Here is a 14,291-nt window from a genome sequence, read left to right as displayed (position 1 = left end):
GGAGGTGATATGATCCTTGACTAGTCTCTCAAAGCACTTCATGATGACGGAAGTGAGTGCTATGGGGCGATAGTCATTTAGCTCAGTTACCTTTGCTTTCTTGGGAACAGGAACAATGGTGGCCCTCTTGAAGCATGTGGGGACAGCAGACTGGGATAGGGATTGATTGAATATGTCCGTAAACACACCAGCCAGCTGGTCTGCGCATGCTCTGAGGACGCGGCTAGGGATGCCGTCTGAGCCGGCAGCCTTGCGAGGGTTAACACGTTTAAATGTTTTACTCATGTTGGCTGCGGTGAAAGAGAGCCCGCAGGTTTTGGTAGCGGGCCATGTCGGTGGCACTGTATTGTCCTCAAAGCGAGCAAAGAAGCTGTTTAGTTTGTCTGGGAGCAAGACATCGGGGTCCGCGATGGGGCTGGTTTTCCTTTTGTAGTCCGTGATTGACTGTAGGCCCTGCCACATACCTCTCATGTCTGTGCCATTGAATTGCGACTCTATTTTGTCTCTATACTGACGCTTGGCTTGTTTGATTGCCTTGCGGAGGGAATAGCTACACTGTTTGTTTTCTGTCATGTTTCCGGTCGCCTTGCCCTGATTAAAAGCAGTGGTTTGCGCTTTCAGTTTTGCGTGAATGCTGCCATCAATCCACGGTTTCTGGTTGGGGTAGGTTTTAACAGTCGCCATGGGCACAACATCACCGATGCACTTGCTAATAAACTCGCTCACCGAATCAGCGTATACATCAATGTTGTTGTTCGACGCTATCCGAAACATATGCCAGTCCACATGATCGAAGCAATCTTGAAGCATGGAATCAGATTGGTCGGACCAGCGTTGAACAGACCTGAGCACGGGCATTTCCTGTTTTAGTTTCTGTCTATAGGCTGGGAGGAACAAAATGGAGTTGTGGTCAGATTTGCGTAAAGGAGGGCGAGGGAGGGCTCTGTATGCGTCGTGGAAGTTAGAGTAACAATTATCCAGGATTTTGCCAGCTCGGGTTGCGCATTCGATATGCTGATAAAATTTATGGAGCGTTGTTTTCAGATTAGCCTTGTTAAAATTCCCAGCTACAATAAATGCAGCCTCGGTATATGTGGTTTCTCGTTTACATAGAGTCCAATGAAGTTCTTTCAGGGCCTTCGAGGTGTCTGCTTGGGGGGGAAATATACACGACTGTGATTATAATTGAAGAGAATTCTCTTGGTAGATAATGGGGGTTGGCATTTGATTGTAAGGAATTCTAGGTCAGGTGAACAAAAGGGCTTGAGTTCCTGTATGTTGTTATGATCACACCACGACTCGTTAATCATAAGGCATACACCCCCACCCTTCTTCTTACCAGAGAGATGTTTGTTTCTGTCGGCGCAATGTGTGAAGAAACCAGGTGGCTGTACCGACTCTGATAACGTATCCCGAGTGAGCCATGTTTCCGTGAAGCAGAGAATGTTGCAATCTCTGATGTCTCTCTGGAAGGCAACCCTTACTCGGATTTTGTCTACCTTGTCAAGAGACTGGATATTGGCAAGTAGTATACTCGGGAGCGGTGGGCGATGTGTCCGTCTACGGAGCCTGACCAGAAGACCGCTCCATCTGCCCCTTCTGTGGCGCCGTTGTTTTGGGTCGCCTGCTGGGATCCGATCCATTGTCCTGGATTGTGGACCAAACAGAGGATCCGCTTCGGGAAAATCGTATTCCTGGTCATAATGTTGGTAAGTTGACGTTGCTCTTATATCCAATAGTTCTTCCCGGCTGTATGTAATAAGACTTAAGATTTCCTGGGGTGACAGTGTAAGAAATAATACATAAAAAAACAAAATACTTCCTAAGAACGCGAAGCGAGGCGGCCATCTCTGTTGCGCCGGATGTTTACTTCTGTGTTTTGGGTTGTTGTCCTGTTGCATCACCCAACTTCTGTGAGCTTCAATTGGCGGACAGATAGCCTAACATTCTCCTGCGAAATGTCTTGATAAACTTGGAAATTCATTTTTTCATCAATGATAGCAAGCTGTCCAGGCCCTTGGGCAGCAAAGCAGCCCCAAATGATGATGCTCCCTCCACCATACTTTACAGTTGGAATGAGGTTTTGATGTTGGTGTGCTGTGCTTTTTTCTCTCCACACATAGTCTTGTGTGTTCCTTCCAAACACCTCAACTGTAATTTCATCTGTCCACAGAATATTTTGCCAGTAGCACTGTGGAACATCCAGGTGCACTTTGGCAAACTTCAGACTTGCAGCAATGTTTTTTTTTTTTTTACAGTAGTGGCTTCTTCCATGGTGTCCTCCCATGAACATCATTCTTGTTTAGTGTTTTATGTATTGTAGACTCGTAAACAGAGATGTTAGCATGTTCCAGAGGTTTCTGTAAGTCTTTAGCTGACACTCTAGGATTCTCATTGAGCATTCTGCGCTGTGCTCTTGTAGTCATCTTTGCAGGACGGCCACTCCTAGGGAGAGTAGCAACAATGCTGAACTTTCTCAATTTATAGACAGTTTGTCTTACAGTGGACTGATGAACATCAAGGCTTTTAGAGATACTTTTGTAACCGTTTCCAGCTTTATGCAAGTCAACAATTCTTAATCTTAGGTCTTCTGAGAACTCTTTTGTTCAAGGCATGGTTCATATCAGGCCATGCTTCTTGTGAATAGCAAACACAAATTTTGTGAGTGTTTTTATAGGGCAAGGCAGCTCTAACCAACATCTCCAATCTCGTCTCATTGATTGGACTCCAGCTTAGCTGACTCCTGACTCCAATTAGCTTTTGGAGAAGTCATTAGCCTATTTTTTATACTGAATGTTATCAGATCTTCAACCAAAACCTAATATTAGATCAAGGGAACCTGTTACAAATAACAAAAAAATTGATACTTCTTATTATGCCTGGTGAAAACCAAAAACTGCATTCCACAGTAAGAACCTCATACCAATTTTCAAGCATTACATTTACATTTACATTTAAGTCATTTAGCAGACGCTCTTATCCAGAGCGACTTACAAATTGGTGCATTCACCGTATGATATCCAGTGGAACAACCACTTTACAATAGTGCATCTAAATCTTTTAAGGGGGGGGGTTAGAAGGATTACTTTATCCTATCCTAGGTATTCCTTAAAGAGGTGGGGTTTCAGGTGTCTCCGGAAGGTGGTGATTGACTCCGCTGTCCTGGCGTCATGAGGGAGCTTGTTCCACCATTGGGGTGCCAGAGCAGCGAACAGTTTTGACTGGGCTGAGCGGGAACTGTGCTTCCTCAGAGGTAGGGGGGCCAGCAGGCCAGAGGTGGATGAACGCAGTGCCCTTGTTTGGGTGTAGGGCCTGATCAGAGCCTGAAGGTACGGAGGTGCCGTTCCCTTCACAGCTCCGTAGGCAATCACCATGGTCTTGTAGCGGATGCGAGCTTCAACTGGAAGCCAGTGGAGAGAGCGGAGGAGCGGGGTGACGTGAGAGAACTTGGGAAGGTTGAACACCAGACGGGCAGCGGCGTTCTGGATGAGTTGTAGGGGTTTAATGGCACAGGCAGGGAGCCCAGCCAACAGCGAGTTGCAGTAATCCAGACGGGAGATGACAAGTGCCTGGATTAGGACCTGCACCGCTTCCTGTGTGAGGCAGGGTCGTACTCTGCGAATGTTGTAGAGCATGAACCTACAGGGTCACCGCCTTGATGTTAGTGGAGAACGACAGGGTGTTGTCCAGGATCACGCCAAGGTTCTTAGCACTCTGGGAGGAGGACACAAGGGAGTTGTCAACCGTGATGGCGAGATCATGGAACGGGCAGTCCTTCCCCGGGAGGAAGAGCAGCTCCGTCTTGCCGCGGTTCAGCTTGAGCTGGTGATTCGTCATCCACACTGATATGTCTGACAGACATGCAGAGATGCGATTCGCCGCCTGGTTATCAGAAGGGGGAAAGGAGAAGATTAATTGTGTGTCTGCATAGCAATGATAGGAGAGACCATGTGAGGATATGACAGAGCCAAGTGACTTGGTGTATAGCGAGAATAGGAGAGGGCCTAGAACAGAGCCCTGGGGGACACCAGTGGTGAGAGCGCATGGTGCGGAGACAGATTCTCGCCACGCCACCTGGTAGGAGCGACCTGTCAGGTAGGACGCAATCCAAGCGTGGGCCGCGCCGGAGATGCCCAACTCGGAGAGGGTGGAGAGGAGGATCTGATGGTTCACAGTATCAAAGGCAGCAGATAGGTCTAGAAGGATGAGAGCAGAGGAGAGAGAGTTAGCTTTAGCAGTGCGGAGAGCCTCCGTGACACAGAGAAGAGCAGTCTCAGTTGAATGCCCAGTCTTGAAACCTGACTGATTAGGATCAAGAAGGTCATTCTGAGAGAGATAGCAGGAGAGCTGGCCAAGGACGGCACGTTCAAGAGTTTTGGAGAGAAAAGAAAGAAGGGATACTGGTCTGTAGTTGTTGACATCGGAGGGATCGAGTGTAGGTTTTTTCAGAAGGGGTGCAACTCTCGCTCTCTTGAAGACGGAAGGGACGTAGCCAGCGGTCAAGGATGAGTTGATGAGCGAGGTGAGGAAGGGGAGAAGGTCTCCGGAAATGGTCTGGAGAAGAGAGGAGGGGATAGGGTCAAGTGGGCAGGTTGTTGGGCGGCCGGCCGTCACAAGACGCAAGATTTAATCTGGAGAGAGAGGGGAGAAAGAGGTCAAAGCACAGGGTAGGGCAGTGTGAGCAGGACCAGCGGTGTCGTTTGACTTAGCAAACGAGGATCGGATATCGTCAACCTTCTTTTCAAAATGGTTGACGAAGTCATCCGCAGAGAGGGAGGAGGGGGGAGGGGGAGGAGGATTCAGGAGGGAGGAGAAGGTAGCAAAGAGCTTCCTAGGGTTAGAGGCGGATGCTTGGAATTTAGAGTGGTAGAAAGTGGCTTTAGCAGCAGAGACAGAAGAGGAGAATGTAGAGAGGAGTGAGTGAAAGGATGCCAGGTCCGCAGGGGAGGCGAGTTTTCCTCCATTTCCGCTCGGCTGCCCGGAGCCCTGTTCTGTGAGCTCGTAGTGAGTCGTCGAGCCACGGAGCAGGAGGGGAGGACCGAGCCGGCCTGGAGGATAGGGGACAGAGAAAATCAAAGGATGCAGAAAGGGAGGAGAGGAGGGTTGAGGAGGCAGAATCAGGAGATAGGTTGGAGAAGGTTTGAGCAGAGGGAAGAGATGATAGGATGGAAGAGGAGAGAGTAGCGGGAGAGAGAGAGCGAAGGTTGGGACGGCGCAATACCATCCGAGTAGGGGCAGAGTGAGAAGTGTTGGATGAGAGCAAGAGGGAAAAGGATACAAGGTAGTGGTCGGAGATTTGGAGGGGAGTTGCAATGAGATTAGTGGAAGAACAGCATCTAGTAAAGATGAGGTCAAGCGTATTGCCTGCCTTGTGAGTAGGGGGGGAAGGTGAGAGGGTGAGGTCAAAAGAGGAGAGGAGTGGAAAGAAGGAGGCAGAGAGGAATGAGTCAAAGGTAGACGTGGGGAGGTTAAAGTTACCCAGAACTGTGAGAGGTGAGCCATCCTCAGGAAAGGAACTTATCAAGGCGTCAAGCTCATTGATGAACTCTCCAAGGGAACCTGGAGGGCGATAAATGATAAGGATGTTAAGCTTGAAAGGGCTGGTAATTGTGACAGCATGGAATTCAAATGAGGAGATAGACAGATGGGTCAGGGGAGAAAGAGAGAATGTCCACTTGGGAGAGATGAGGATTCCAGTGCCACCACCCCGCTGGCTCGATGCTCTAGGGGTATGCGAGAACACGTGGGCAGACGAAGAGAGAGCAGTAGGAGTAGCAGTGTTATCTGTGGTAATCCATGTTTCCGTCAGCGCCAGGAAGTCTAGGGACTGGAGGGTAGCATAGGCTGAGATGAACTCAGCCTTGTTGGCTGCAGACCGGCAGTTCCAGAGGCTGTCGGGGACCTGGAACTCCACGTGGGTCGTGCGCGCTGGGACCACCAGGTTAGAGTGGCAGCGGCCACGCGGTGTGAAGCGTTTGTATGGCCTGTGCAGAGAGGAGAGAACAGGGATAGACAGACACATAGTTGACAAGCTACAGAAGTGTTGTTTCTTGTATTATTGTCTCTTGTGTCTTTAGAGAACTGTTTCACTTTGATATCCTTTTTCTTCTGTCCTGATTTTCTCTTTCTTTTCTTCTGTTAACTAGATATTCTTTGTTGTTCTTCGTTAGCTAGCTAGCTTCATGGTAGTGGTAGTGTGAAGCGCAGCTGGGTCATGCTGAAGCGTAGCTGGGTCATGCAGCAAGACAATGATCCAAAACACACAATCAAGTCTACATGACAATGGCTGAAAAGCAAACATTTGAAGTTTTGAAATGGCCTAGCCTCTCCACGATAATCCAGGTAGAGTCAGGCATTCCCCAAGGCAGCTGTCTAGGCCCCTTACTTTTTTCCATCTTTACTAATGACCTGCCACTGGCTCTGAGTAAAGCCTGTGTGTCTATGTATGCTAATGACTCAACATTAAATACGTCAACTACCACAGCAAGTGAACTCACAGCAACTCTTAACAAAGAGCAGCAGTCAGTTTTAAAATGGGTGGCAAGTAATAAGCTAGTCCTAAATATTTCAAAAACTAAAAGCATTGTATTTGGTACAAATCATTCACTAAACCCTAAACCTCAACTAAATATTTAAATTAATAATATGGAAATTGAGCAAGTTGAGGAGACTAAACTGCTTGGAGTAACCCTGGATTGTAAACTGTCATGGTCAAAACATATTGATGCAATGGTAGCTAAGATCTGCTTTCTTGACATCGCTATCAACAAAACAAGTCCTACAGGCCCTAGTTTTGTCACACCTGGACTAATGCCCAGTCATATAGTCAAGTGCCACAAAGAAGAACATATGCAAATTACAGTTGGCCCAGAACAGAGCAGCACGGCTGGCCCTTAAATGTACATGGAGAGCTAACATCATTAACATACATGTCAATCTCTCCTGGCTCAAAGTAGAGGAGAGCTTGTCTGCATCACTGCATGTCTTTGTGAGAGGTATTGACGTGTTGAAAGCACTGAGCTGTCTGTTCAAACAACGAGCACACAGCTCAGACACCCCTGCATAACCCACAAGCCATGCCACCAGGGGTCTCTTCACAGTCCCCAAGTCCAGAACAGACTCTGGGAAACACACAATACTACATAAGGAACAACGTGGACTGTGAAGAGACACACATACGCATACTCACACACACACGCTAACACATACAGTTTACACACATGTACATTGTAAAATTATACATTTTGTATTGTAGATATGTAGTGGTGTAGTAATGTGTTGTATGATGTACTGTTAAATTTTTTTGTGATGTAATCGCCTTAATCTTGTTTGGACCTCAGGAAGAGTAGCTGCTGCCTTGGCAGGAACAAATGAGAATCCATAATATATACACATAAAAATACTTGGAGCCTGTTCAGTTGGATGTTGCTTTGCTGTTCTGTTGTACTCGAATAGTGAGTCACACTATTCAAATCAAATTCAAATCAAATGTATTTATATAGCCCTTCTTACATCAGCTGATATCACAAAGTGCTGTACAGAAACCCAGCCTAAAACCCCAAACAGCAAGCAATGCAGGTGTAGAAGCACGGTGGCTAGGAAAAACTCCCTAGAAAGGCCAAAACCTAGGAAGAAACCTAGAGAGAAACCAGGCTATGAGGGGTGGCCAGTCCTCTTCTGGCTGTGCCGGGTGGAGATTATAACAGCACATGGCCTAGATGTTCAAATGTTCATAAATGACCAGCATTGTCAAATAATAATAATCATAGTAGTTCTCGAGGGTGCAACAAGTCAGTAAAAAGAGAGATCAGGGTCCAGGGTAACGAAAGAGAGATCAGGGTCCAGAGTAACGCCGAGGTCCTTCACAGTTTTATTTGAGACGACTGTACAACCATCCAGATTAATTGTCAGATTCAACAGAAGATCTCTTTGTTTCTTGGGACCTAGAACAAGCATCTCTGTTTTGTCCGAGTTTAAGAGTAGAAAGTTTGCAGCCATCCACTTCCTTATGTCTAAGACACAGGCTTCTAGCGAGGGCAATTTTGGGGCTTCACCATGTTTCATTGAAATGTACAGCTGTGTGTCATCCGCATAGCAGTGAAATTTAACATTATGTTTTCGAATGACATCCCCAAGAGGTAAAATATATAGTGAAAACAATAGTGGTCCTAAAACGGAACCTTGAGGAACACCGAAATATACAGTTGATTTGTCAGAGGACAAACCATTCACAGAGACAAACTGATATCTTTCCGACAGATAAGACCTAAACCAGGCCAGAACTTGTCCATGTAGACCAATTTGGGTTTCCAATCTCTCCAAAAGAAAGTGGTGATCGATGGTATCAAAAGCAGCACTAAGATCTAGGAGCACGAGGACAGAAGCAGAACCTCGGTCTGACGTCATTAAAAGGTAATTTACCACCTTCACAAGTGCAGTCTCAGTGCTATGATGGGGTCTAAAACCAGACTGAAGCGTTTCGTGTACATTGTTTGTCTTCAGGAAGGCAGGGAGTTGCTGCGCAACAGCTTTTTCATTTATTTTTTTGAGGAATGGAAGATTCGATATAGGCCGATAGTTTTTTATAATTTCTGGGTCAAGATTTGGCTTTTTCAAGAGAGGCTTTATTACTGCCACTTTTAGTGAGTTTGGTACACATCCGGTGGATAGAGAGCCATTTATTATGTTCAACATAGGAGGGCCAAGCACAGAAAGCAGCTCTTTCAGTAGTTTAGTTGGAATAGGGTCCAGTATGCAGCTTGAAGGTTTAGAGGCCATGATTATTTTCATCATTGTGTCAAGAGATATAGTACTAAAACACTTTAGTGTCTCCCTTGATCCTAGGTCCTGGCAGGGTTGTGCAGACTCAGGACAATGGAGCTTTGGAGGAATACGCAGATTTAAAGAGGAGTCCGTAATTTGCTTTCTAATGATCATGATCTTTTCCTCAAAGAAGTTCATGATTTCATCACTGCTGAAGTGAGAGCCATCCTCTCCTGGGGAATGCTGCTTTTTAGTTAACTTTGCGACAGTATCAAAAAGAAATTTCGGATTGTTCTTATTTTCCTCAATTAAGTTGGAAAAATAGGATGATCGAGCAGCAGTGAGGGCTCTTCGATACTGCACGGTACTGTCTTTCCAAGCTAGTCGGAAGACTTCCAGTTTGGTGTGGCGCCATTTCCGTTCCAATTTTCTGGAAGCTTGATTCAGAGCTCGTGTATTTTCTGTATACCAGGGAGCTAGTTTCTTATGACAAATGTTTTTAGTTTTTAGGGGTGCAACTGCATCTAGGGTATTGCGCAAGGTTAAATTGAGTTCCTCGGTTAGGTGGTTAACTTCTTACATCTAGACGTTCCGCTAGTGGAACACCTGCTCCAATATCCAATGATAGGTGTGGCGCGAAATACAAACTCCTCGAAAATCCGAAAACTTCCATTTTTCAAACATATGACTATTTTACACCATTTTAAAGACAAGACTCTCCTTTATCTAACCACACTGTCCGATTTCAAAAAGGCTTTACAGTGAAAGCAAAACATTAGATTATGTCAGCAGAGTACCCAGCCAGAAATAATCAGACACCCATTTTTCAAGCTAGCATATAATGTCACAAAAAACAAAACCACAGCTAAATGCAGCCCTAACCTTTGATGATCTTCATCAGATGACACTCCTAGGACATTATGTTATACAATACATGCATGTTTTGTTCAATCAAGTTCATATTTATATCAAAAACCAGCTTTTTACATTAGCATGTGACGTTCAGAACTAGCATTCCCACCGAACACTTCCGGTGAATTTACTAAATTACTCACGATAAACGTTCACAAAAAACATAACAATTATTTAAAGAATTATAGATACAGAACTCCTTTATGCAGTCGTGGTGAAAGCTTTTCGGGGAAAGCACATTTTGCAATATTCTGAGTAGATAGCCCGGCCATCATGGCTAGCTATTTTGACACCCACCAAGTTTGGTACTCACCAAACTCAGATTTACTATAAGAAAAATTGGATTACCTTTGCTGTTCTTCGTCAGAATGCACTCCCAGGACTTCTACTTCAATAACAAATGTTGGTTTGGTTCCAAATAATCCATAGTTATATCCAAATAGCGGCGTTTTGTTGTGCGTTCAAGACACTATCCGAAGGGTAAAGAAGGGTGACGCGCCCGGCGCGTTTCGTGACAAAAAAATTAAAAATATTCCACTACCGTACTTAGAAGCATGTCAAACGCTGTTTAAAATCAATTTTTATGTGATTTTTCTCGTAAAAAACCGATAATATTCCGACCGGGAGTCGTTGTTTTCGTTCAAAGACTGAAAATAAAAACCTGGAGTCGTCTTGGGCACACGCGCGCCAGTCTCATTGTTCTCAGATCGACCACTTACCAAATGCGCTACTGTTTTTCAGCCATGGCCTGCAAAGTCATCATTCAACGTTCTGGCGCCTTCTGAGAGCCTATGGGAGCGTTAGAAAATGTCACGTTACAGCAGAGATCCCCTGTTTTGGATAGAGATGATCAAGAAGGCCAAGAAATAGTCAGAGAGGGTGCTTCCTGTTTGGAATCTTCTCAGGTTTTGGCCTGCCAAATGAGTTCTGTTATACTCACAGACACCATTCAAACAGTTTTAGAAACTTTGGAATGTTTTCTATCCAAAGCTAATAATTATATGCATATTCTAGTTTCTGGGCAGGAGTAATAATCAGATTAAATCGGGTACGTTTTTTATCCGGCCGTGAAAATACTGCCCCCTATCCATAACAAGTTAACTGATTTTTGTCCTCTGATGTCCTTGGGTAGGCAGAGGGAGTCTGGAAGGGCATCAAGGAATCTTTGGGTTGTCTGAGAATTTATAGCACGACTTTTAATGCTTCTTGGTTGGGGTCTGAGCAGATTATTTGTTGCGATTGCGAACATAATAAAATGGTGGTCCGATAGTCCAGGATTATGAGGAAAAACATTAAGATCCACAACATTTATTCCATGGGACAAAACTAGGTCCAGAGTATGACTGTGGCAGTGAGTAGGTCCAGAGACATGTTGGACAAAACCCACTGAGTCGATGATGGCTCCGAAAGCCTTTTGGAGTGGGTCTGTGGACTTTTCCATGTGAATATTAAAGTCACCAAAAATTTGAATATTATCTGCGATGACTACAAGGTCCGATAGGAATTCAGGGAACTCAGTGAGGAACGCTGCATATGGCCCAGGAGGCCTGTAAACAGTAGCTATAAAAAGTGATTGAGTAGGCTGCATAGATTTCATGACTAGAAGCTCAAAAGACGAAAACGTTGTTGTTGTTTTGTTTGGGGTAAATTTAAATTTGCTATCATAAATGTTAGCAACACCTCCGCCTTTGCGGGATGCGCGGAGGATATGGTCACTAGTGTAACCAGGGGGTGAGGCCTCATTTAACACAGTAAATTCATCAGGCTTAAGCCATGTTTCAGTCAGGCCAATCACATCAAGATTATGATCAGTGATTAGTTCATTGACTATAACTGCCTTTGAAGTGAGGGATCTAACATTAAGTAGTCCTATTTTGAGATGTGAGGTATCACAATCTCTTTCAATAATGGCAGGAATGGAGGAGGTCTTTATACTAGTGAGATTGCTAAAGCGAACACCGCCATCTTTAATTTTGCCCAACCTAGATCGAGGCACAGACACGGTCTCAATGGGGATAGCTGAGCTGACTACACTGACTGTGCTAGTGGCAGACTCCACTAAGCTGGCAGGGTGGCTAACAGCCTGCTGCCTGGCCTGCACCCTATTTCATTGTGGAGCTGGAGGAGTTAGAGCCCTGTCTATGTTCGTAGATAAGATGAGAGCACCCCTCCAGCTAGGATGGAGTCCGTCACTCCTCAACAGGCCCGGCTTGGTCCTGTTTGTGGGTGAGTCCCAGAAAGAGGGCCAATTATCTACAAATTCTATCTTTTGGGAGGGGCAGAAAACAGTTTTCAACCAGCGATTGAGTTGAGACTCTGCTGTAGAGCTCATCACTCCCCATAACTGGGAGGGGGCCAGAGACAATTAATCGATGCCGACATATCTTTCTAGCTGATTTACACGCTGAAGCTATGTTGCGCTTGGTGACCTCTGACTGTTTCATCCTAACATCGTTGGTGCCGACGTGGATAACAATATCTCTATACTCTCTACACTCGCCAGTTTTAGCTTTAGCCAGCACCGTCTTTAGATTAGCCTTAACGTCGGTAGCCCTGCCCCCTGGTAAACAGTGTATGATCGCTGGATGATTCGTTTTTAGTCTAATACTGCGGGTAATGGAGTCGCCAATGACTAGGGTTTTCAATTTGTCAGAGCTAACACTATTACACCATCAACGGTGTTCGTCTCTGACTTATCACAGCGTCACAGTAAACCTGTATTAACATGCTTTGCTTGTGTTATGACCTGCTATGTTAACCACTTCTATTCACTCTCTTTCTCTTTCCCTTCCTCTCTCACCCTCCATCTCAATCTCTATTTCTCTCCCCTTTTTCTTTATCTCTCTCTCTCCCCTTCTTCCTTCTCTCCCCCTCCCTTTTCTCTTCTCCCCCTCTATATTTATCTCTCCCCTTTAATCTCTCCCTCTCTATCTCTCCCTCTCTCTTACCTCTCACAGTTGCAGAAGGCCATCGAGGGCTCCACCCGCAGTGGGGTAAGATTGCGCCCCCCTCTGGCCAGTTTCAGAGATGCCAACCGTAAAGCCAAGAAGCACGTGGCTCCCTCCTCCACCCCTTCCTCCCCCACCAGGGAGGGGGGGAAGAGGGAGGGAGGGGGTAGTAGGAAGGAGGGGAGCGAGGGGTTTAGGTGGGAGGTTAAGGAAGAAAAGGGGGAGGGAGATGGAGGAAAGAGGGAGGGAGAGGTAGTAAGGTGGAAGGATGAGGTGGTTGGGACAGAGGGAGAGGGTGACATGGATGAGGCTAAGGAGGAACCCAGGGGGAACGCAGGAGGAGCAGGTGGCTCCAGTGCAGGTACAGAGTGTGATACCTCCACCCCCAACAGCCGAGGGACAGACTGTCCCCCTCAAGAGCCTTCCTCCCCCACCTCACCACCCTCCTCCTCCTCCACTCGTATCTTCATTGTGTCATCCCTTCCTACCGTGCCGGAGACGGATGGAGAGAGGGAGAGCGAAGATTCTGAAGAGCCGATTTAGATGGCGACTGAGGGAATTCTGTGGATTCTGTTTCTTAAATGAAGACTTTCTCCTCTCTGCCCTCACTCCACTTACCTCATTCAGTGAGCGTTTCAAGGAGAGCGTAACAAGAAGCATCCTGGGTATTGGAGTTCTGTACAGGCTCATTCGAGGCTCTGCAGATGTTCAGCTTACAGAGAGCAGGAAGAACAGGTGCACACAGTGCTTCTGGGACTTGTTGTTCTGGAATTTTTGTTAGCTTATAATACTTTTTGTAAGATGATAGTCTCTTTCCTGATCTCAGCAGTTTTTGAAGGATTTTTTTCTACTCAAGACAAACTTCTTTTTCACTATTTCAGTTTCTCAGGTCTCTCTCCGTGTCTTTAAAACTACAAAAATGGACAAATGTTATACGTTCTTCATCTGTACCTATCATGGTTGGTCTCCTTGTCCCGGTGTTGTTGAATGTGTGAATGTGTTTGTAGCTATATGGTACTGTATGTCTGTATCACTGAATTCCATGTATCTTTATGACACTGTATATGACAGCAATGAAATGTTTGATAATGAAATCACATCATTAATCAGGACTCAATGTCTGTCAATGGACTGATTTATATTTGATCAAAGCGATTGAACGTTTACTGATTAATGAATATACAGGCTTTAAATTATTACTGTAACCACTATAAAGTAAATATTAAAATTGTTCATACCGATGCCTATCTACTATTCTTATGGAATCCAATAAATATTGAAATGTTTTCAGTAACATTTCATTGGACTTGGAGCATGGCAATAATCAGCTCCAGCATAATACTAGAGATGCACTGTTCACTCCAGTCTTGTAAAAGTCTGTCTTTAAAACGGCTGTGGACGTATAAACACTTCCAGCTGAGAAGGTCAACAGTGTATTTCAGCCTCAATTTGTTTGACATTAACATTCTCCTGACATCATAATGGCTGACAACAGCAGACAGACAGGGAGGTTTAACTGTAGGCCTCAACCATAGTTGCCAGTCCCCTGCAGGACGCTTTCTGCTGTTTCTGTGGTTGTCATGTTTGGTATGGCTTTGACAAAGAAGTTGAACAAGAAACAGAACTGGCTACCAGGCTGGGGCCCTATATCAGTACTTAAAACATCTA

The 14,291-nt window shown here is 45.5% G+C and overlaps 1 protein-coding gene across 3 annotated transcripts in view; it reads left to right on the top strand.

Annotated features, from left to right (window-relative positions):
• Nucleotides 1-13,864, top strand: part of LOC106592935 (chloride channel protein 1) — a 68,045-nt gene extending 54,181 nt beyond the window's left edge. For all 3 annotated transcript variants that reach the window (XM_045718763.1, XM_045718761.1, XM_045718762.1), the window contains one exon: nucleotides 12,633-13,864. In XM_045718763.1, the coding sequence (XP_045574719.1) occupies nucleotides 12,633-13,166 (534 nt within the window). In that variant the 3' untranslated portion in view covers nucleotides 13,167-13,864. The remainder of the gene's footprint in view (nucleotides 1-12,632) is intronic.
• The last annotated feature ends 427 nt before the right edge of the window (nucleotides 13,865-14,291 follow it).

The sequence above is a fragment of the Salmo salar genome, chromosome ssa05 (genome assembly GCF_905237065.1).
Source record: "Salmo salar chromosome ssa05, Ssal_v3.1, whole genome shotgun sequence".
In the NCBI taxonomy this organism is placed as follows: domain Eukaryota; kingdom Metazoa; phylum Chordata; class Actinopteri; order Salmoniformes; family Salmonidae; genus Salmo; species Salmo salar.
The sequence above is the reverse complement of the archived record's forward strand: the minus strand, read 5'-3'. Positions and strand labels throughout refer to the sequence as shown.